A 25,313-nucleotide genomic window follows, 5' to 3' on the forward strand; every position below is an offset into this window, starting at 1 on the left:
CCCATTTCACACATGAGGAAACAATACAGAAAGTTTAAACAATAGAAACATTATTACAAGTGTGCCGTGTGCAAATAATCATAAAAAATACCAACAGCAGCTGACGACCGTCCATACTCTGTTGCAATTTACAACGTTTTTCAACCATTATTTTATTTAACATGGCACAGTTTGGGGAGATGCATGTTTTTAGTCTTTATCACACATATGAGGATATAGATTTGGAGGGAGTTTATACATTGTGGATCCATTTCTTAAATTCACATTTACTACTTTTAACCTCCTTCACAGGAGTCTAATCTGACCTATCCCCAAAGTTCTAACTACTGGTGACTAAAAAGATCATAATTATTTCTTTTCCTCTCCCAATGTACCATCCATCCATCACCCAGCTTCCCACTGTAGACTCTCATATAACCATAACAACAGTAATAATATTGATTATAATTTTAATGGTAACATTTTTATTGAGGGCTTTTACGTTCTAGGTACTGTTTCATGATTTAATATAACCCTAAACTCATCCCTCTAAGGTAGATATGCTTCCCATGGATTATATCTGTATTTCATAGACTGTAAGCAAACTTTTCCACAATCTCACAGATAATTGGTGGCAGAGTCCGGTTTTAACCCAAGATTCCTAGCCCCAGAACCCTGGCTGAGAGATACAGAGTTGAAGACCATCTAATAAAATCAGATTATTTTCCAGGAGACTAACACCTTCCCAAGAGCACAGAGCCAGTTCTCCTTCCTGATTCATCATCTTTTCTCTTTCAGAGCAACCTCATGCTCAATGTGTCATTGAGAGAGAGAGAGAGAGAGAGAGAGAGAGAGAGAGAGAGACTGAGTGTGTGTGTGTGTGTGTGTGTGTGTGTGTGTGTGTGTGTGTGTGTAGGAGAGCAGAGGGTTAGTAAAGAGAATGAGGGAACATTCCTGTAAATGCAATGCTAAGCTTTGGACTTACGATTTTCTCTCCAGCCTCATCATAAATCTTGTAGCCCTGGCTCCAGTCTCATCCATCCTCTGCCTCTGTCATCATCCGCCCTCCGCCTTCCGCTCCCCCAGTGGGCTGGGCCTTGCTGCAGCCACCCCATGCCTGCCATCCAGGGTCCTTTTTTAATCTCAGTCTAATTGGTTTGCCTGCCCCGCTGGGATGCTTAATTGAGCATAGGCGTATTCCATGGATCCCGTGCCATTGTGAGCTCTGCCTTCTCCTCCAAGGAGAATTTGTTTGCTCTGTGGGCTCAGAAGGAAAGACATATTTTATATTGTGCTCAGCTCACTAAGAACTTACATGAAATGGTTCCTGGGCCAGCAGAGCAGTTAGGCATCATGACAAGCAAGACGTTCTCTCTCTCCTTTATTTTTTCCTTTGTTACCGTAGAAAGGGCATCGCACTTGGAGTCATGAGCCCTAGGCTCTGATTTCAGCCCTGCCAGTCATCTGCTGAGTGATCTTGGGCAGATAATGTCTTTGAAATTCAGTTTTCTCCTCCATGAATTGAGTGAGTTAAATTTGACGACTTCTATAAAAGGAATCATAGTGATACTTTTAGAACATGGGTTATACTCCCTATGGGCCAAATCCAGCCTCCCACCTGCTTTTGTAAATAAAGTTTTGTTGGAACACATCCATGCTCACTCATTTATATATTATTTATGGCGGCAAAGCCTAAAATATTTCCTTTCTGTCCCTTTATAAGAAAAAAAAAAAAGAAAGGATTGCCTGCTCCTCTTTTAGAACATAAATCAGATTGGATAATTGTTCAAAACCTTTTTACTTTCTATATTACTTAGAATTTAAAAATAAAAAGTCTTTCAAAAATCTAACATAGCCTTTCAAGATCTTTTGTTTCCATATTTTGACATTTTTTTCCCCATCGCCCTTCCTTTCATCTCATCTCCTCGATTCATCTCTCATGCAGGCCTCCCTCCTTGGTGTTCCCCAGACCTGGCAAACACATTTCTACCTCAGGACCTTTGCACATGCTTTTCCTCCTTCCCAGATCACTCTTCTGCCAAGTGGCTCTGTGGTCTCTTCCTTATTTCCTTCAAGTCTCTCCAGTTTTGCACGTGAAGTTCATTCTTCCTGAAACGGTCTTTCGCCGTCTTTGGCCAAATGCCATGGTCCCTTCAGCATTTCACTTGCACAGAACTCTGCCTCCTTTATTCCTCCAGACTGGGTCAGGGAGCCTCCTGTCTGGTCCCTCTGAGACGAAGATGACCATGTAAATAGCACAGCGTTGTGGAATAGCTTTCCTAACCACCACTTTTTCCCAGTACGATGGAACCATTTCGTGGGATCAGGAGCTCTGTTTGTGGTGGTAACGGGCAGCGCCTGGCGTAGAGTCAGTGCTTCCCAATAACACACAAGCCCAGGTCCTGAGCTCTCACTGAGAGCCCGACACTGTGCTCAGCATCTTCTCACTAAGGCTTCGCATCCACCGTGAAAGAGGAACTGGGAACCCAGTATCAGCTCCTTCCCTAGTTTTTTTCAAAGAAGCAACACAGATGGCAGGTCCTGGGTATATGGCTGGTGAGCATCAGGAAAGTCGGAGGTTGTTAAGAAAAAGAGAAGGCATTGAGTCGTGGGCTTGGTGATGGGAGCGGCATTATTCCTTCGTGTCAGTACTAGTTCTACCATGGTTTTTATATTCTACCTCTCAATAGCACATTTAAAGAGTGATTTAACAATCACAATACCAGTTTTCTACTTTTAGCTCTACCACTAACTAGCTGTGTGACTTTTTACTTGCTACTTAACCTCTCTGTATGTAAATGCATACTACTTTTGAGGAATGTAGACATATTTCCATTAAAAAATAGTAACCCAATGTTACAAGTTATAAATAAAAGTGATACACATGTCATTTAGTTATGTAATTATATAAAATACGTAAAACTATATATTCATCCATTATACTATATATGTCTATGAAAGATGTATATGTTTCTATCATATACAATTGCATAACTAATATAGATATATATTTATTTATGAGTTTCAGAGATAAGCTGCCAAGGAAAGACTCCTTTCTCAGAAATATCCCATGATTCTCACTGATTTTTATTGGTCATCTAATGCTGAGTAATAAATTACTCCATACCTTGGTGGTTTAATACAACACCGTTTATCATCCAACAGTTTCTGCGGGTGGGGAACCCAGGTGTGGCTTAGCTGGGTGTCCCTGCTCATGCCAGGCGGCGGTCATTTCAAAGCTCCGGTGGGAAGGGCGTGCCTCCCAGCTCATGCACATGGCTATGGTTAGAATGTATTTGCTTGTGAGGTCTCAGTTTCTCAGAAGCCGTTGGCCTGAGGCTTTCCTCAGTCCTTCTCCAGGTAGATCTCTCCACAGAGCACCTCACAATGTGGCAGTGAGAGAGAGAGAGAGAGAGAGAGAGAGAGAGAGAGATGGCGAGGGAGGCGAGAATTGCCATATTTTATACTATGACCTAATTATGAAAGTAATATTCCTTCACTTTCATATTTTTTATATTATTAGAAGCAAATCGTTGGGTCCGGTTCCACCCACAGTGAACAGGAGGGGATGATTGCACAAGGGCGTGAATACCAGGGCCTGGATATTGGGAACCGTATCACAAGCTACCTCCCACACCTATGAAATTCTCCTCCGCTGGCTCTCGTGTCCCCCATCATCTCCCCATATCCGGTCACCCCAATTGTTCCATCTTATCTCCTTTCACACACCTCTCGTCCTGCTCAGCTCTTCTTATAATGTACTGTATAGTGTACTATACTCTCTCTCACTCTGCTCCAGCCCTTTCCTCCATGTGATAGTGTGTGTGTGTGTGTGTGTGTGTGTAAACATTAGTGCTTATCTAAATCCCATAAGAACTTCAAGACCGCAGTTCAGATATGACCTCCTCTCTGAAGTACCCTCCAGAGACCTGAGAAGTCTATGTTCCTTCTTCTGCGCCTTGTAGTCCTTGATTTTCAATGCACTAGAAATGTCTCCTTTTTCCTGACAGACTGAGAGCTTCTTAAGGACATGGGACTGTGATGTGTCTGTCTCCCTCTTGTAGACGTCATACTCAGTGCCCTACAAAGGGTTCATCAAGCACAGCTGGTTGACTTAATAAGTACCTACGACGTGTAAGGTACTAAGCTCATTTATTTAGAATTTGAACTATGTTTTGAGTAACGGACAGAGATTCCTTGAGCAGACACAGACCATAAGCTCTGAGTCTTGGAGATGTATTCCAGTTTGAAAGCCTTCTTCAGATCTGGTTTCGTCTGCGTCAGGGGTCACACTCCAACTCTGAGTGACAAGGGTATGTGCTGGTGTGATTCCCGCCCTGTTCCGCTGCTTCTTGCTCTGTGCCCCTTCCTTAATTTGTCTCTCCCATCTGTGGCAGGAGAGAGTGACCTTTTCATTAAACTCTGGTTCTCATCATTTATCTAGATTGACCTTATAGTCCTCTTGGCTGGTCTGTTTTTCTCAAGGGACCGGGAGCCTGTAACTCAGGCAGGTCGGGGAGCTAGTTGTCCTGGGAGAGCTTTGTCTTTCGTAGGAATGGAGGTCATTAGTAAAGAAAAAACAACCTAACCAAGGCCCTTTAAATTTCTACTGGTGTTCGGTGTTCACGCTCTTTGTTCATTGTCCGTGAACATTTAATGACTTACATGTCTGGGAATTTGTGAGGAAATAAAGTTATAAAACTATCTTTCACATCGGATTAGTGCCTAGCAGTTTCCAAGGGCATTTTCACACCTTGTATTTCATGTCACCTATGCATCAGCAATAGGAAATAGATGATATTAATTGGATTTTATAGGTAAGGAAGGTAGGTTCAGAGAAGTGACATGCTCTGCCCAAGTTCATACCACATAATTTGCGAGAGGCAGAGAGAGATCCTGACCTGAACTCCCAAGTTTAGTGCCCTTCGATTTTGATCTCCACTATCACGAGTGAAGGGAAGAATGGAAGTTCCCCCGCGTGGTCTTCAGAACACAGCTTCATGTCTGCCAAATCGTAGTTGCTGAATGAATGCATGTGAACACTTTGAATTAGACTGAGCTCTGGGCTTGTTATTTGATTTTGTAACTGTCTTAGATCAGGTCTCAAGTTGCTTTGTGCCTTAGATCTTATCCACTGTTACAGACTGCCTCCCTCGCTCCCTCCCTCCCTATCTCCCTATCTTCTTTCTTTCCTTCCTTCTTTCCTTCCTTCCCTCCTTCCTTCCTTCCTTCCTTCCTTCCTTCCTTCCTTCCTTCCTTCCTTCCTGCCTTCCTTCCTTCCTTCCTTCCTTCCTTCCTTCCTTCCTTCCTTCCTTCTGTTCACTTGTTTATTTATTTATCCAGCTAGCATCTATGAATCAATCCTACCATGTAATATGTACCATGTCCCTATAAAGAGTTCATCTCTATGGTTTCATTCACAGTCTAGTGAGGGAGATGGATGAGCAACTAGACAACAACGGTTTTGCTCTGTAAACAACCTGAGGGCACGACTGTGTCTGTCTAGTTCACCACAGCATCCTGGTGATGAGGAGAGTGCTCAGTAAACATTAGTTGGCGAAAGAGGATGGAGAGCTCCAGATCTAAATGTCACTTGACAAATATTAAAAACAGTTGTGGTCGTTGTCTCACCCAAGGAGAGAGATCAGCATGGGATGGTTGGGCGGACTTTGGCCTGGTGGTAGAGGTCATAAGTTGAGGAGTCTCGCTCATCTCTTCCACCCAGGGAGTTTGCCCGTTGGAAGGTGAGGAACACAGCCATCGAGAGGAGAGACCTGGTCCGTCACCCGGTGCCCCTCATGCCGGAGTTTCAAAGGAGCATCCGCCTGCTTGGCAGGAGACCCACCACCCAGCAGTTCATCGAAACCATCATCAAAAAGTACGGCACCCACCTCCTCATCTCTGCCACCTTGGGAGGTAGGTCAGCAGCTACTAGGCCATAGCCTTGTCATGACTTTGGGTCTGAGGTGGGGGGTGGGCGGGATGCCCCAGGATCAAAGCTAAATTGACATCTCTGCCATCGTATATCGTTGCCAGGTATATTGTGGTTGTATCAGAGCAGTCGATTCTCTTCTCTTGGACAGTGTAACTTGTGGAATGTGGCTTCACCTTGGAATTGGCTGGGTTCACAGGGAATACTCAATCTGGTTATTGCATGAGTTCTCTTTGGAAGTTAGTTTAATCTAGGGAAATCATTAAAATTCACATGTCGTTTAGAGCATTTTCTTCGTTTATTTAAGTCCGCTTGAGAGACTGACAACTTGTGGTTAGGATTTTACAAAAGGGTTATTATTTCTGTCTTATATGGGCTTGGAGTAGATTACTTAGGAAAGCAGACTGGCTGCCCCACCCTGCTCAGCCTTGCCCATCCCTCCTAACAAGTCCAGTCAATCTTACAAGGGAGTAAGGAGAAGATGGGAGGGTAGAGTATGGAAGTGAAAAAAAAAAAAACGGTAAATGGTAGAGACTAGTGCATTTAGATGCTTATGGGTCTTGCCTGCTTGCATTATGTCATATTATAAGCTACAATCCTTTGGACATTGGTTTTGTACCATAATGACCAGGTCTACTGAATTTTGAGAAAGGCCCTTTGGATGGAGGCAGAGCACCACGCCACCTCCTCACATTGCTGCTCCATGGCATTTGGATGTGGCCCATGGCAGCTAAACCAGATTGGTGCATTAATGAGGGCAGGGCGGATTGAGGTATAATTATAAAAGTCGATCTTCCCTTTCAGAGAAGGGGTGAGCACTACGAGCTGGAGCGCTCAGTCCAAACTTCGCAGGGGAAGTGGCAGTTCAGCCCGACAGGAGCTGGCTAGGTGGAAGGAAGGTGCGAAGCTGTCCAGGCTGAGCACACAGTGCGCATTTTAAGGAGGGTCTGATTAGGAATTTGATGGTGTGGGGAACGTGGATGGAAAGATCGGTTTGGCAAATTCATTCATTCTTACAAAAATATAGCCACTGCTTATCGAGTAATTGCCCCTAGCGGGCATTGTACATTGTCTTTAGTCCTCAAAAACTGCAGGTTAAGTCAAATTATCTCCATTTTATAGATAAGGAAGCTGAGACTCAGAAGAGGTATGGTTAGTAAGTGACAAAGCTAAGTTTTTTTTTTTTTTAATTCAGTTTATTTAAACAAAAACAAGAACAGTTGACCCTAAGTTTTTAACTTAAGGCTTTCTGTTAAAAACTTAGGGCTAACTGTTTTTGGTTTCTCTTTAAAGAGATCGAATTAAAAGTCTGCATTATTTTTTGACTCAACATCAGTCATCTTTTCAATCAGCTCATTTACCTACCAGCCCACCCGTTCCAAAAACCAACCAATCAACACGTACTTTATTGCTTGTTGCTAGTCAGATATTAGGGTTAAGTAGGACTTTCAATGTTAAATCACACAGTATAAATTCTTTTCTGTCGTAAAGTGAAGATGAAATCATGTCTACATCAAGTGTTGCATTAACCTATATTCTTTTCTGTGAACTTCTCCCAACAAATCGAGTTCTTCCATTAGAAGCCATGTTTGTTCAAATCTCTGGAAATCCCAAATAACAAAGACCTTTCTTTTGCAGTGAAATATATTTTTAATTTCTCCAAGGCAAGGTGGTGAATTATTCACAGAGCCTTGTTCCTCTACTGTTTTTACAGCATGGCATTTTAAAATATGCAGAGCTTCGTATTGAGTTCTGGTGTTGGACGTCAGGCCCTAAATGTTTCCTCAATGTGGAGGAGTGGGGGCGGAGAGAGAGGAAATATTTACTGTTGGTTGAACACAATGGGCCAGACACGTTGTGAAGTCTTTCTAACGTCATCATTTTACTCATTCATTCGTGGAAACACATTTCTTAAGGGCCTCCTCATGCAATGGGAGAGAAAGGAGGTGGTAAGTTGTAGGGAATAAAGGGGCAGCTCTGGAGTTTGATTGCCTGAGTTGCGATCCCGCCTCCTGCTCCTCACCAGATTTGTGTCACCTCGGCAATTCTCTATGCCTCCATTTCCTCTTGAGTAAATAGAAATTACTATAGTATTTGCTTAATTTATATTCTGAAGATTAAATAAAATGATGCATTTAAACTACTGAGCACAGTGTTTGGCATCTAACAAATTGTTGCCATTGTTGTTGTTGTCGTGTTATTGTTATTAGTAGTAGTAGTAGTATTGGAGACTCAGGATTAAAGCCCATCCCGACCGCTCATTAGATGAATAGGAGACATCGAGAAATTCATGTTTCTGTCTGGATATCAGTTTTCCTCTCAATATAAGAAGGTGCAGAAAATTTTATTCACTAATTTTTCCTAAGGAGAACACTGTATTAATTTAGGAGAAATGCTTTGATAAGCTGTTTGAGGTGTCAGATGAGTTCCCAAGGGTGTACTCAAACAACAAAAGATGATCTGTAAATTGTCACGTATAGGACAAACGAATGCATTTGTATGGCTCCTGAAGGAGAAGGAAGGAAAGGGAATGAGAAAGAGGAAGTGGATCCTGTGGGAGGGCTGATAATGAAGACATTTCCACGGAATCCTCAGATTTTTGGTGAAATCTCTTAAACTCCTAAAATACTTGATATGATTTTCTTATAGAGGGTGGTGGAGGGGGAAATTTGGGGTCTAGAAAGACACACTGGAATACCAATTTCCCTTAGTCCCTCAGAAGATTATATTTTGGACCAAAGGAAACATCTTGGAGCCTGCCTGGGTATCAATGTGATGTGTGTGACTAATTGCATGCATGCACAGATGCATGTGCACAAATGCCTACCTACGCTTGGATGTAAGTTAGTCTGTATGTGGACAGACACACATACTCAGCGCACACATGCTTACTCATTGGACTAATGGAGATGGATGCAATGTACAAATACATGTATGTATGTGAGCTTGCACACGCATGTAAACATGTATATATTGCGAGAATGTCTTTATGCATGAGCATTCATGTTTGTACCTGTGCATATGTTCGTATGTCTCTTCAGTATTCCCTGCTCTGTATTTTGAAATATCTCCTCGTAACTAAGAGGCTGAGAATAAAGTCACAGGGGCTCAGAAGGAAAGGATGAGGGGTATCCCGGAAGCCTAAAGTTCAGCAGTCCCATCCCCCATCTGGAAGTAGTATCCCCTGTCGACTCAAAAGGTAAAATGAATAGCTCCCAGCTCATCCCCCCTCCCTTGTGCCTGAGTCCTACTTTGCTGCCGTCCAGAAGGCCTGCTGCAGGGAGAGAGGCAAAGCCCCTGGAGAACAGAGACTGAGGAAAGGCCTGTGTGGGGCGAAGAGGCAATTTCAGGAATGCCCAAATGGGAAAGCAACTCTAAACAGAGCATTCTCTTAATAAACAAGAAATTAAGTCTTAATAATGCAGCAAGAAGCCCATTAACCCCTCTCGATCTAAGGTTCGCTGCTGCCAGTTCTTAGTCCGGAGGGAACTGGGCTTATTTCACCTTCTCTTTCACAGGCCCTTTGGAGAGCCTGAGCTGATGGAATATTTATTTCCTCTGCTGCTTGTCTCTAACTTCTAGAATGTTCACTTCTTTAATCATTTACTTTTTTACCCGTCTGTTCATCTGTCCATTCAATCATCTATCCATCCGTCCATCTATCTATCCATCTATCTATTTACCATTCAAATGATAACTGAACATCCTTCTCCTCTTCATATGACCTTGGAGAAGCATGGGGAACATTACAAAGAAGAATCAGATTGACTCCTTGTTCTCTCAGGCTACCATCCACCACCCCTGAACTCAAAATCTAATTGTATATGAAGTTGTTTTTAAGCCAAATCTATTCAGGTTGCTATGGAGTTCAAAGGATGCAAGGTTGTGTTTTGTATAAGCAGCAAAAGCTTCATGGGAAACTGTAAACATGAATGTCTTATTCTGAACTCAACCGAAGTCTTGGCATATGGAACCTAGAGATTCATTCTGATAATGATGAGTCGTCTATCTGGGAGTTTTCGGTCTAGTAATTGAGGCAGATATGTCAATCAATAAACACTGTAGAATTGGACCATTTCCCTATTTATTCGTTCACCCCAAAATACCCTACTCGTTCATTAAGCACATAATACATACTCATATGGTGCTGGGCAATGACAGTGAAATGATGAAAGACTCTTAATGCTCCCTGACCTCACAGTGCTTCTCCTCTAGTGAAGGAGACAGCTGTTCAACCAGCAGTCACCGGAAAATGTGATCGGTAACATATTGGAGAAGTAAGAGGCTGTGGGAGCACGTGGTTAGAGTTCTTAATCAGTCTAAGAGTGAAAGATTCTGAGGAGACTTCTCAGAGGTACTATCTAGATGACACTTGAAGGACAAGTAGCAGTTAGCCAGGCGAAAAGCAAGGTCCCAACAATGAAAGGAAACAAACATGCCACGTTTGTGCAGGATAGAGCATACCTAAAGAGTGGCAAGGACGTAGCTAGACGGACCAGATCAGCATGCCTTGTGTGCCACATCATGACAGGTGCAGGTACCTTCCCCCAGCCCGCATCCTGCTCTGTGCATCCCTGTACCTTCGCTGTTCACCTGGCATGTTGAAACGATCTCCGTCTCCCTAGACCAGTATTGTCAAATAGGAATAAAATGGGAGCCACGCACGCCAGTTTAAATTTTCTCACAACTACATTTTTAAAAGTAGAAATAAAAAGGGGAAAATCAATTTAACAATATCTTTTATTTAACAAAAATATAGTCAAAATATATCACATCAACATGTAATGAATAGAATTGGCCAATTAGTTTACATTATTATTATTATTATTATTATTATTATTATTATTATTTTGCATTATCCAGATCTAGGATATTTGCTGCATAGTTTACAACACCTACAGGGCATCTCAGTTTGAACTAGCCACATTTCAGTGCTCAGTAGGCACGCTTGGCCAGTGGCTCCTGTATTGGACAGCAAGCGTGTAGTTACTCAGTGACTTTAGCATGGGGACAATGCCTTATTCGTTTGTCACCCCAGTGCCTGCCAAAGTGCTCAGCACACATAAAATGGTCGGTACATGCACGCTGAACGAAACCGAATAGACACACTGGAGAATGATGGTTGGGGCGGGGGCGGGGCGGTGATTACATCTCTCTGGGAGGGAGGATACAGTGCGGGGAAGCTCCCTATGGAGGTGCTGCCTGTGGGCTCTGAAAAGTGTCTAGTGGCGTGCCAGGTCGGGGACAGAGGCAGCGAAGTAAGAGGAGGTGACATTTAAATTGGGTTCAGAAAGCTGGATAGGGTTTCAACAGTCAGACATTTAAGGCAGGAATAGAATAGCATTCTCAGCAGAACAAAAGGAGGCTGAGAAAAGCCTTGGGAGGAAAATCGGTAAGAATAAATCAAGGAGGCAGAAGGAACAGTTTGGGTAGAACGCATGGAGAGAGACGGAGCTAAAAAGAAGGCCGGGAGGCTGCGTGTGGAGAACTCCGGCACTGGGACTATGCTCTAGAAACAGTCGTGGAGGGATCTGAGGCAGAGGACTTCACCTGTGTCCCAGGACTGTGCCCACCTCCTGTGATATGCACTGTCCCGCTGAAAGCAAATTGTTTTTTCTCTTCAGCTAAAAAAAATTATCAGCATCCTAAAGAAATTTGTTATCTTAGATATCAGCCTTTTGTCCTCTAAAAGTGTTGATAGTGTTAGTTCTCTGATTATCCTATTGTATTGGGTTGATTAGATGTCAGGGTGAATCTTGTACAATTGATATTTCGCAGTGATCAAATAACAGTAGTTAAGACTTCCATAGTCCTTACTATGTGCCAGGCAGAGTTCAGGAACTTTACGTAATTAACTAATTTAATCCTCTGACAACTCTATGAGGTCAGTAAGTGCAGGTAGTAACCCCAATTTTACACAAGAAGAAACAGAAGCATAGAGAAGGTAAGCAACTTGCTCATATAGCTAGTACAAGTCCAGGCAGTCTGTAGTTCAAGTCCAGGCAGTCAGTAGTTCAAGTCCAGGCTGTCTATAGTTCAAATCCAGGCAGTCTAATAGCATAGACTATGTTTTACTTCTACTCCAAGTGGATTTTAATTGTTACAACTAACCAGACACTGATACAGGGACTTTATGTGAATTAATCAATTTATTCTTCTTAATAACTCTGTGGAGTAGGTGCTGTTCTTCTTCTGAGATTATTAATGAATACTCTGAGGAACAGAGAGCTTAAGAAACATCCTCAAGTTCACAGTTTGTATAGGGTGAAACCAGATGTGCAGTGATCAGAGTCTATTTGGTAGGCATGTCTGAAGCTTCCTTTCTGAAGTTCTGGTGAAACATCTTGTTATCCAAGTAAAAGGCACCATAATTTCATACTATTGTTAATCTATGTATGTCTTTCTAAGGAAAATTTCATGGGGTAATATGTATAAGTATATATTCATCTCTCTCTTTGTCTCTGCCACTCAGTCTGTCTCTGTGTTTCTGTCTCTCTGTCTCTCTGTGTCTCTCTGTCTCTCTTTGTCTCTCTCTCTGTCTCTCTCTCTCTCTCTCTCTCTCTCTCTCTCTCTCTCTTTCTCATCTTCCCCTTTTCTGTATTTAACTCTCTTGCCATCTCCCCTCTTCCCTGATGGAACCTCCACTGCTCTCTCAGAAACACAGTGCCTGGTATATGTAGGTGTTTAAGAAAGAAACATGATGAATTAAGTATTTACTAACTACTATATATTAATCACTGGGCTTCGTGCAAGAGAAAAGAAGTGGCTAATATAGATAGTGTGACCTTTCTGTATATATAAGCACAGGTTTTCCTTTCTATCTATCTTTGTTTCTAAACTATGTATCTACCTACCTACCTATCTATCTTTAGCATATATCAATCAATCCATCCATTCATTCATCAGTCTGGCTAGGAAGGGGTAGCGGAGGGAGAAAGAGAGAAAGGAAAGGAGAAAGGAGGAGGGAAGAGGAGAGGGGAGAGATGAGAGGAGGAAAAGGAGGAACGGGATGAGGAGGAGGAAACAGGAGGAGGAGAGAGGAATTGGAAAGGGCCATCTTTGGCAAACTCATCAATTTACAGAAGAGATTGAACCTCGGAAAGAGGAGGTGAGTTATGAAATGATGCTGGTGAGAGCTATGAAGTGGATTAGTAGCGGTTGGACTTGATGACTAAGAGTTTTTCCATAATTTTTGTCTTAACAGAGCTTGGCACTTACAGCCAGTTATGGACTACTTCTCTTTCACTGTGCCCTTGATTTTCAGGGGCAGATGGAAATTTGGGCAACATTAACGGGAGGTTTGAGGGTATTTTCAGCCTCCAGGCTCTGGAGCCATTTCTCTCATCCTGGACAGGCTGCCTGAGCATCTTTCCTTTCCATGCAGGGGAGGAGGCCTTGACCATGTACATGGACAAAAGTCGCCTCGACAGGAAGTCAGGGAATGCCACTCAAAGTGTTGAAGCTCTGCACCAGCTGGCATCATCCTACTTTGTCGACCGTGATGGAACCATGAGGAGGCTCCATGAGATCCAGATATCAACTGGAGCGATCAAGGTACTGCTCAAGGGTGGATGGGGTGGCAGGTTCCTAAGACAACAACCTTGCAGCTCAGGTATTCTGAGAGTCAATGGGCAGATACAGTCCCTGGTGTCATGCCCACGTACCTAATAGCACCTCCTGCCAACCATGTTGACTGACATCACGTGCACCGTGATAGCATGGACACTGTTATTTTGGTGACCAGATGCCCTGATTTACTGAGGCCACCCTGGTTACAGTCACGGCATAATTAGCAACGACTCTCTCAGTCACTCTGAAAGTGCTGTATGGATGATGATCAGATTCCCTTCTTAGATGAAGAAACTGTGGCAACAGTGGGTAAAGGATTTTCCAAGGTCACAGAGCTAGCAGGAGTCGTATTACTGATGCCTGGTCAGTAATTTTTTAAGCACCTGTGGTTTGTGTTCCCTACTCCTATTTTACAGGTGGAAAAACTGAGGTCGAAGGGTTAAAGACCTTTGCTCAGGGTTTCACAGATAGAGAGTACCTTAAAAGGGACTAGAACTCTAGTCTACACCACGGGTTAGTGAGTATTTTCTGTAAAGGGCCAGGTAATAAATATTTAAAGCTTTGCAGGTCATATGGTTTCTGTTGCCACAACTCATTTTTGCTGCTATAGCACAAAAATCAGCTGGAGATAGTATGTAAACAAATGAGTGTGGCTGTGTTCCAATAAAACTTTATTTACAAAAACAGGCAGCCTGTCATTCTCATCTACGCCATGCCCTTCTATACCAGCTCTAGCCAATTGACCCTTCCAAGGTGATGAAAACGCCCTCTATCTGTTCTGGCCAAGACAGTAGTCACTAGTCATGTGGAATTATGGAACCCTTGAAATGTGGCTACTGAGGAACTGAATTTGTAAGTTTATTTCATTTTAAGCAGCTCTAGACTTTCAGTTCAGTGCCTTAAAGCACAGGAACCTTCAAAAAAAAAAAAAAACCAAAACATTTCCAATTTAAATGCAATAAATTCAGGGGTTACCTTTACAAAGAGAATAAAGGAAGACATTTTTGATAAAATGGATTAGTTCTTCTGAGGGTTTCAATATGGATTTTTTGCATCTCAAATTTTCTTAAACCAGATTATACCTGCCTGTTACTTCTCAATCTTCAGTCTAATTTTTTTTTTTTCTCCTTAATAAAATAGAGAGCCGGTCTTATGTTAAGACTTTCAAAAATCTCTCTGGGAAAAAAAGTGTATGTCTGTGTGTGGCGGGTGCAGTGTCAGGGCCGACACAGGCAGACGAGGCAGAAATTGACCAAAGGAAGAGAAAGATGCGGGAGGGAGAGAGTTTCTGAGGAGGGAGGTAGGAAGGAGAGACATAAATCAGATCAACAAACAAAGAGCCACTTAGCTGAGAAGAATCGCCTATTTTCGGAGATTATGTTGTTAGAGAACTCGGCCCGGAGAGAAGCCCGTCAAGCCCGTCAGCTCGGGGTGAAGCAAAGGCCTGGTTTTCATTATCACCAAATGGTTCTCGCCCCACCGGATAGGACTCGGAATTGAGATATTGAATCTCTGTCACAAGGTAATCCTCTTTTGTGCATCTTGGAAGTGCAGCCTGCCTCCTTAGGAGGAATTTCTCAGAAAAAAAAAAATCGCACAGAAGCCACTCAAGGAGCCATTCTTCCAGTAGCACTGTCCGACACTCAATCTGAGACTTGCATTTTTCTTGACATTTCTTGATGCCGCCTCAAGACCCTGCCGGCTGGGCTGGGTCTCATTGCCAGCTTTGTTTAAGAGACACAGCTGACCCAGGTGGGGAAAGTTTGCCCATGGTTTTCTTTTCCTGGGTATTTTTAGCAAAATTAATTGGTAGTTTTGACTTTCACGTGATAATAGCGATATTATAATAACTATGTTATTATTCCATTCAAAAAAGAATAAATGACTTGTTTAAACCCCAAAGCTAAATGATCTTCCATTTATTTACTATTTCCTAAGTGCCAGACATTTCAAAAATATGATCCCTTTACAAGCAAGGTGGGAGCGAGTATGACTAACACTTTATAGTGGGGATGTTGAGGCTTAAAAAAGGCTGTCGCTGATCCAAGACTTCACAGCAGCAAAAAGGCAGAACCGGCATCTAGAAAACTCTGTGGCTATTTCCCAAGTCATCAGTTTCTACAACAGTCAGTGCTGTGTCTTTATACTTGGGTGCAGATCTCAAAACAACCCTACGAGTGCCTGTGTTAAATAATGGGCAGCGAAAGCTAAAAGGATGAAGAATCCTCTTTTCATACTATTCATCTCTATTTCAAGGTTATCTTTTTTTTAATAGCTGTTCTCCTATTGTCCACCATCTCAACTATTCTAAGATGATTTTTTGTGAACACAGTTCCATAGGATTGAGGTGTTTTGTTCTGCAGTGGCACTGATTGCAGAAACTATTTTACAGAGAGTGGGGATAATTTTATTGTTCTTGCATAATAATAATGCATAGAGACTTATTACAATCTGTAGAGGCTTTTGGCAATAAGATGCCCATCTTGGAACATGCGCCACGTGTCAGGCACTGACGCCCATCATGCGTAGTAGTCTCACAGCCTTCTGGGAGAAGGGATTTACTAGCTTCACATTGCAGAAGCTTAGAGAACTTAAGCGACTTCTTTAGGTCACAGAGCAAATAAATGGCCCAGCCAGGATTTAACACTGATTCTCCTGACGCCAAAGCCCATGCCTTTGAAATAGACTATCCTGCTTCTACTTTTTAGTCTGTGTAATACTTAAAGCTGCTTTGGAAAGTCAGTACCGCAGAGAGAACGTCGGCGTTCTGGCTCAGCCCGTGTGCTTGATTGGCCTGCTATCTTGTCATCTGCTTGATGACAGCCAGGCATGGTCCTTGACACAGGCACAGTACAGGAAGCAGCTCTTGACCCAGGGCAGAAGACTTTCTCTGCCGGCTTTGCTCTGCCGGGGCTGACTCTGCAGGGTCTGTCCCAGACAAGGGTATCTGTCTCACATTCTGTCACCCTCGATGTCCACTCTAGGTCACAGAGACACGTACTGGGCCTCTGGGCTGTAACAGCTATGACAATCTGGACTCTGTGAGTTCCGTCCTTCTGCAAAGCACGGAGAGCAAACTGCACCTTCAAGGTAGGGTTCCAGGGGCGATGGGGACCAGAGATGGAGCGGGAAGCAGCGTGGGGGAGGAGGCATGAGGGAGAGGGAGAATGCAGAAAAGGATGAAAGACAGAAACCCATGAAAACTACCAACATGGAAATTGAGACAGTCATGATATAATGTCCTTTAAAATTTTTTAGCATATACAGGACTTTAAATTCATGGTTATTAATTAGCTTTCAGGTATAAAGCATGGAAATGTGAGCTTTATCTGATTATTTTGATGAAAACATCTAAGCGGTGTTATTTATAGATGTTCCAGATCTAATATATATTAAAGTTTCATATCATATCATCTGAATTTCTTACATTATAGTATTTGATTTTCAATGTATTTTGGCAGGTGTTATTTGAATTCTAAGAGCTGTAGGGCAATTTATAGAATTTTCAGTTCTATGTAATCTTCTTTCTCCTTATTTTTTAATCATCTGTGGTCTTTAATATATTCATACACACATTCACCCTTTTGAATGTGTATGTATGTGTGCTTTTAGCTGAGTTTACAAATGAGAACGCTCAGTGCTGGCTAGAATACAGAGAGACAGTTGCTCTTAGGTATTGCTAGTGATAATAAAACAATCGTAAGCATTGATTTGTTGATATATAAAAATATTTGTATTTGTTTAACATCCATTATATATCAGGTCCATGTTAGGTGCTCCATATGTGCTCATGACCTTAAAGAAGATATACCCTTTAAAATAGCAATTTTGCCCTAATTAACTTATCATAAAGAAGAGAGGAGATTGTAGAGATAAAGATTGACAAGGCTTTAAGTACAGACAGTGCCGTTTTAAAAAGCATAATTTATAATAGAAAAAAATATGTAAAGATCTCAATTTTCCACATGAGGAGACCAAGTAAATTAACATAGCATCCATGCAACATAGTATTAAGCAGGTTCTAAAATGTTATTTATAAAGAATTTCCAAGAATATGGTGACAGTGATTTGATATAATTTTAATTAAAAAATGGATGGTTTCTGATTGGGTTAGGGCATGATCTTAACAGTGACAAAGGATAAGGAAAAATAATATTGCAAGCAAATGTGCTGAGATGTCAAAAGAGGTTACCTCTGATGGTTATGTTATAGATGATTTATTTTGGGCTTCGAGTTCCTTTTTTAACTTTTCTACAGTAATTATGTATTAACTTTATAGTCAGGGAAAAAAAATGACATGCTTTAACTTTGAGCAGACTAAAAATGTGACCTTCTAGAAAAGTATATGTTAAAGGTGACTCTGAATGTCAGTGGGAGGAAAGTTGCGTTGAGATTGGCAGGTAGAGCTAAGCAGAGCTTAATGTGACTTTTATATTTTGGTTCCTTGGCAACTCTTTGATTCATGCTTCTGTTATAAAAGATGGTTGGAAAATGGTGTGGGGAGGGCTTGGAAGTGTCACTTGGGAGCAATGAATGAAAATCCTCAGAGAAATTCAGGCCAAGAAAGTGGTTTAGTGTTAAAATAAAACACAACCTCAAATACATGAAGAGTAACCCTGTCCCACGTAGCAGAGATAAGAGTACAGGCAGGTTTGGCAACTGCTAATGAGAAAGTAGATAAGAAAGTCAGATCTGCCTTGGGTGTGCCAATGACATTAGTTCCTAAGATACCTGCAGTGACCTTGTGAAATGCCAGCAGGGTCTGAATCCAGGAAGTCTCCAGTCTGCATTCGATCACCCTACTTTGCGTGTTGGAGGTGTAGAGGCCTGTGAATTATAATTGGAATGAATTTAGAAGGGATTAAGAGGATGTAACTAGGAAGACATTAAGATCTTAGGGATATTTAGAGGCTGATTTACCATGAAACTAATGAAGCTTGAGGTCCAGAGCTTCCTCACCTTTTCTATGTTCTTAACTTTTCTCATTCTAAATATTCACTTTCATATCTAATTTTGAACTCCTTTTCTCAGTAAGCACTAAAGTGTAAGTCTCAGTCCTTCAAAACCCAGGTCCACTATTGGTTACATTATTAGAAGTATACTATCCACAAAAAGGAGGTGACATCTTTTCCCTATTCTAGATTGGTCAGAGCACCCCTGGAAGCTTGGATTCAAGTCTGAGAATCACACGTTAAGAGAGATTAAGACATTATAGTGTGCGCAACGGAGGGTTTTGTCTTATGATAATAGCTGAAGAAAGTTGAAACAAAAGGACTTGCCTGAAGATACCTATAGGATTGTCTTGCAGAAAAGATAATCAAATTCATTAATATGGATAAAATGAGCTAACCCTGAGCTACTTAGGGGACACTACAAGGACCCCAGCTTTTAACTCGGATAAAATAGATATCAGTTTAAACTCAGCATAAAATAGATCTTTTAATGCACATGCATGTCCAAACCCGGAAACACCTACTGAAATATGTAGGGACGCTCTACTGTCACAGAGGGGTAAGTCGATGGCATTTGGTAGGAATGTTATAGAGGTTATTTAATCATCATCGCATTGGGTGGGGTGATTTAAGTAGGTGGTCTTTAAATCCTTCCCAGTACTGATTCTAGGGTTTTAGGAAGACATTGAATCATCAAAACTTTTTTGAGACTGATTTTGTGCCAAATCCAGTGTTAGACTGTGGGCATGTAAGAGCAAATCAGTTCATTTCAATTCATTAAGTTTTTAAGGAACATATGGGCATTGAACTCAGCACAAGGATAGAGGTGTGAACAAGACACAGTTTCTACCTCAAGGAAATACACCCTCTATCAGAGAAGTCAGACTAAAAAACAAACAAGAATAGACATAATGAATTTTAATGGAGAAAAAATATGAGGATCTTATGGTACCAGTTAGTATGGGGACTTAACTTGCTAGGGAGTCAGGGTAGTTTTCTTGCTAAAAATGACACAGAGAATGAGACTCGAAGGATGAAGATGAGGGTAGGGTCCTGAATATGGAGGCAGACAGAAGAGTCCTCATGAACGGGCATTCGAGGAAATGAGAAAAGGTCTTACGAGATTAAAGCTAAGACATCGATGCTGAGAAAGACAAAATGATCCTTCAAATCCTGAAAGGCCTCTGTAGCGTGTTAATGAATTGAACATTAATATGAGAGTAATGAGCACTATAGAAAGGTTTTATAAAAGGAAGTAGCATGAAGAGATTGATGTTTTGGAAGATTACTCTGGCTTTTGTGTGGTCAATTAATTAGAGAGAGATAGATTAGAGGTTGGTGGCCAGTTAGAGGCTACTGCAATACTCCAGATGAGACGTCACAAATTTAGACATGGAGGTAGCAGTTGGGGTGGAAGAAATAGACCAATTTTAGAGTTACTAAGAAGGCATCATGACCAAGATTGAGCGAAAAGACCTCAAAGAATTTAGATAATTGAATGAATGGAATGTGGGGATGAGATAGAGAAAGGACAGACAGGAAAATACATATGACTCAGAGTAAAATGTAATATAATAGAGATAATAAAAGTAATGCATACTATTATAGAGTTCCAGAAAAGGAAGTAATTCATTCTGTCTGTCTAGGTAGAGGAATCATAGGGGAAAAAAAGATGTCTGAGGAAGAATAATTTTTTCTTGGTAGAAGGTTAAAGAAAAAAGCTTCTTAAATATGAGACAGAGGAATATCTCGTGACTTTTCAGTAGACTGATATTTATTCTGTAGCATACAAACAGCACTAAGACAAAGATTAATAAATTAGACTACATTAAAATTAAGAATTTCTGTTCATCAGAAGCTGCTATTCATAAAATGAAAGTGTAAGCTACAAAGCGAAAGGAAATATCTATGATGTATGTATCTGACAAAGAACTCTTGTGCGAAACATTTAAATAACTCCTAAAACCAATAAGCAAACGACAGACAATCCAGTAAGACAAGAAAATGGGTAAAAGATATGAACAGGCACTTCACGAATAAGAATATCAAAATGGCAAATGAACATTTGAGAAGGTAATTAACTTTTCTAGTCCTTAGCAAATGTAAATTAAAACCATAATTCAATATCATAACACAGTGATCAGTCTGGCGCAAGCAAAAAACTCTGACACTATCAAAGAGCGACAATGCGGAGAAGCGGGAACTTACACGCATAGCTTGCAGGGGAGTAAACGAGCACAGCCACTTCGGAAAACTCTCTTAGCAGAATTTCCTAAACCCTCCATTTGTCCTCGCCATCTCCTTACAACTCGTAGGAATACGCCCAACGGAAGTGTTACTATGTGCACCAAAAGGCACAAATGTTTGTAGCAGCTTGATTCAAAATTTCCAAGCGAAAGTAGCCCCCACTGCCCATCACCAAGAAAATGGATAAATCAGTTGTCATGTACTCACATGACGGGCTGCAACGCAGAAATGAGAACAGAATACATACCCTTCCCTGCACCAAAATGAAGGAATCTCACAGAGGTAACACTGAGTAAAAGAAGCCAGGCACAAATGAGTATGTATGGTATGATTCCATTCCTATACGGGTCAAAAGTAGTAAAAAACAAGCACACTGTTCTAGAAGTCTGGAGAGCACTAACCTTTGGGGAGGAGGAGGAATGGGGGGATGACCAAAGGGAAACGAGAGAGGTTTCTAGAAGTATTGGTAATGTTTTGTTTCTTGATCTGGGTGTGCGTACTTTGTGAAAACACACAGAGCTGTATACACATGATGTATATGCATATGTTTCTGTGTATATAATATGCAGCTATTAAAATTTCCTTAGTAATGTACTTCATCTTGACATCCTCTGAAAAGAGAAAACATGAACACAGCAGGGACAAAAAACAAAAAACTCAGGAGGTAGTCCGGACCAGCGAGAGGACAAGCGTCATGGACGGAGGCTAGAGGAGCCAGAAATAACAATAGATACTATTTGTTCAGTGCTTTCTTATGTGACAGGGACTGCGATCATTTCTTTTGGTTATATGTATATTCATGTATTTGGCTTTATTTGTTAACTTAGATTTATTTGTATTACATAATCATACTGATTACATTTTTAATCCTTGCATCTTCGCCATGGCAAAGGCATAAATAACATTCTCATTTTGTAGTGAGGAAACAGACAGCGAGAGGTTACTCAATAAGTGATTGAGCCAGAATTTTAACCCTAACGGCCTGGCTTCAAAACTTCTCCTCAAAATGGTGGTGCCCGCTCTTCCTCTCCTGATCTGTGTGAATGGGGCTGGGAGGAGAGACGCTGCAGGGATTTGTTTTGGTTGATAGAAGATGATGTGAGTGACACTCTAATGACATTTACCTTGTGGTGGTTCATAAAGTGTTCACAAAAACAGAGCAAAGGTAAAGGGAAATAAGAAGAAAAAAAACAGGGTTAAAGGAGACTCAAAATGAGAAAAAAAGGATCATGGAAATGGTCAGAGTCTATCAGCAGTCAAAGCAGCAAAAGCTGAACTAGTAGTAATAATGCTAATAGCATAATGATAACTTCTTATTTTTATAGTTCTCCAAGAAGCCCATGGAGCGTTTTCCTGACATTGTCATGTAATTTAATCTACTATCCATCTGGTGAGGTATACGGAGAGCAGAGCTCTGCCTCAGTAGCTCAGTGATGTGGAAAGGGAAGCCAAGAGAATATTTTGCTGAAATACAGGGATGATCCAGAAATGTATTAATTTATACATTCACTCATTTATTTAGCAATATTTACTGAACATCAGCTTTATGTCAGATATTGTTTTAAGAGCTGGATACACACCACTGAATAAGCTAAGCCTCAATGATTTTGGAGCTTATACTTTGTATGTAGGGGGAGTAGACAACAAACAAGGAAACAAAGAAAATACACTTTCTTTACAATCAGAGAGAGAGTGAAGGAACAAGTTCGGCAGAAATTTGTAGAGCATGGAAAAGACTTCAGATAGATATTACTCTGGATGAAATGAGACGTCATTGCACATGTGGACACTGGAGTACCTTGACCTGACTAACGTTTTAAGTGAATCACTATAACTGTTGACCAGATCAAGGGAAAGAACATGTATAAGGAACCCAGTTAGGGAGCTACTGTATTTATCAAGATGAGAGAAAATGGTGGCCTGGACCATGATAGTGGCAATGAGGGTTGGGAGATGTGATCGAATTACGGGTATATTTTTAAGTAGTGCTGACATTATTTGGTAATGGACCGAGGAACTTGTAAGATGAGAAAAAGAGGAGCAGAAGATGATTCCCAGGTTTCACCTGAGGAACTGCAGTGGTGGGATTGCCTTGCCGATGCGGCGAGACTGTGGGAGGGATAAGTTTTGGTGGGACGTAAGAAGTGGGGTTTGAACCTAAGTTTGAGAAACCTATCATATATCCAAATGTATATGCGGAGCAGGCATTTGGCAAGTCAGAGGAGAGAAACAGAGATGTAAATCAGCATAGAGATGATATTTAATTGGTAAGATTACCTTGGGAGAAAGTATAGTTAGAGAAGAGCAGGAATCCAGTTATGGAGCCATGGTGACTTTAATATTGAAGTGTTGGGATGACGCGATGATAATGAGGAACAAGAAAAGAAAAAAAACTAAGAAGTGGCCGAGGAGAGGGGAAGAGAGCCGAGAGAATGTAGTATCCTGGAAGCCCGGTGAAGAATGTTTTTCAAAACAGAGATCGTGGTCAGCTGTGTCAGATGCTGCTGGTAGGAGAATCAAGATGAATACTGAGAACTGAGCAGTGCATTTAGCAACAGGGAGGTCTTTGGCGACCTTGACCAAAGGTGTTTCAATGGAATTATGGAGAAGAAAGCCCGAATCGAATGCAATCTAGAGAAAATACGAAGAGTGGAAGAAAAGACAAGGGATATAGCAGACTCTACAGAGAAATACTGCAGTAAATAACACACTAGCAGAAAGCGATGTGGGGTCAGTGGCTTTTTCTTCTTTTTTAATATGGAAGCAACAAAACTTTTATATGCTGGTGGGAATTATTATTCAGAGAGGGGGAAATTGATTCTGTAAGCAAGAGGGATTATTTTAGGGTTAGAGTCGAGCATACAAGAGTGAAGAGTGGAAATTCTTTGTCTTAGAGAGGACCACCTGCTAGTCCATCCATTGTGAAGGTAGGGAAAGAACATATGGACCCAGAGGAGGATGCAGTTTACAGATGTGATAATGCGGGCGTTTTCTTGATTACTCTTCAGAGATCTAACGTGCATCTTCTTTTGATTACTCTTCATAGATCTAATGTACATCTCTGAAATTGGAATGTTTCTTATAACTGATGGTGTGTCATAGTTTAATTGGCAGACTATTTTTTTCTTAGTGTACATAAAACAATGCTACCTCTTACGATGAATGGCATCTTATATTCAATGGCATGTGGTATTTTTTTTTCTTAATGAAAAAAGGAGTGAGGCGACTAGGCTGTTCTCAGCATCTAAAAGAGATAAATGGACAGGAAGAAGGTAAAGGTCTTTAAAATATGGCATATGGGATGAAATACTGGTGACATGAGGCATTTTATACTCTCTGCACCTCCAGAAAGGGCCACCGTGAGCCTCCGGTGTATTTCGAGAACCCCCTTCTAATAGTGACCTTCAAATGGTCCGTCGCCCTTGTTAATCTCAAATCATTTCTCCTCCTCCTTCCTGCTCCCTCCTCTACTTTTTTTTTTCTTTTCCTGTGTCTCTGCTTGAAACTTCCAGGCTAAGCTCTATCTTCTATCACTCACACACCCAGAATCTCTTCCTGCCTTAAGTGACTTCTGTTCTCTTTCACTGAGTTCAGTTCATCTTTCAGTGCCCAGCACAAACATGCATCCCCACATCAGGAATCCTCTCTTCTCCACCCCTGCCTGCCTTGGTCCAGCTGCTCCCTTCATCATTCCTCCCTTCCTTGGGCCATCGCAATGTGATTGCCAAACAAGCCTCCTTGATTCTGATCACTCCTGCTATCCGTCTCCATCACTGTAGCCAGTGTGATCTTAAAATCAAATCTAATACTGTCACTTTCCTGCTTAAAGTCCTTCACAACCTCTGTGAGAGAGATTTTGGTATCAAGTCTAGACTTCTTAACTTGGCATCAGGACACAGAATCAAACCCTTGCCTGACGTTATGTCTTCATCTTATTCTACCATCCAGCACATACTCACATCTTTACTCTAGGCCTGTGGAATTTCTTGCATTTCACTGCAAGCTGTCTTTTAAAGTTTTATTTTGTGTGTCTTTGCACCTTTGCATGTTGCCTCTTCAATTCCCGGACTCTCACTGCTCCCAGGAGAGCTTTTCTTTCCTCCTTTTCCCAGGTTATTAGGCATCCCACCTGCCTGTCCCCTGAGACTTGTCACATGCACAGAGTTGGTTATTAGTCATCCAACTTCCTCACTGAAATGTAAGTTCCTCAGTGGTAGGGACCTTTTCTATCTCTAGAATAATATATAGAACCTCGTACAGAAACAGTCCTCAGAAGATATTTGTTAAATAAATTTATGAATGAATGAATGAATGATTAAATGAATGAATCGCCAAGCTCATAGTATGCTCTGCTTTCTCTGAACTTTTACCCTTCTCATTCCGCATCAAACTGGATCCAGTTCATCCTAACAACCATTTCCTGAGGGCCTACTGTGTGCCAGCCACTGTGTTGCCTGGCATGGATAGCATTCTTCAAAGAGCATATGCTTTTCCAACAGAATTAGATAGTACCTCCTCCAGGCAGAGGCCATGCCCCTTAATCCTCCAATACCACCTCTTCTGGAAAGCCTCTTTTAAGACCTCTTTTATGGTATATTTTTTTTTACTCATCTTGAAACGTATTCATTTAGTTC

General features: G+C 41.4%; 1 protein-coding gene across 2 annotated transcripts in view; it reads left to right on the forward strand.

Annotated features, from left to right (window-relative positions):
- Window positions 1-25,313, forward strand: part of BRINP1 (BMP/retinoic acid inducible neural specific 1) — a 582,603-nt gene that overhangs the window by 513,991 nt on the left and 43,299 nt on the right. For both annotated transcript variants that reach the window (XM_016136926.2, XM_016136924.2), the window contains 3 exons: window positions 5,705-5,895; window positions 13,296-13,465; window positions 16,465-16,570. In XM_016136926.2, the coding sequence (XP_015992412.1) occupies window positions 5,705-5,895; window positions 13,296-13,465; window positions 16,465-16,570 (467 nt within the window). The remainder of the gene's footprint in view (window positions 1-5,704; window positions 5,896-13,295; window positions 13,466-16,464; window positions 16,571-25,313) is intronic.

The sequence above is a fragment of the Rousettus aegyptiacus genome, unplaced genomic scaffold (assembly GCF_014176215.1).
Source record: "Rousettus aegyptiacus isolate mRouAeg1 unplaced genomic scaffold, mRouAeg1.p scaffold_m13_p_3, whole genome shotgun sequence".
Taxonomy (NCBI): domain Eukaryota; kingdom Metazoa; phylum Chordata; class Mammalia; order Chiroptera; family Pteropodidae; genus Rousettus; species Rousettus aegyptiacus.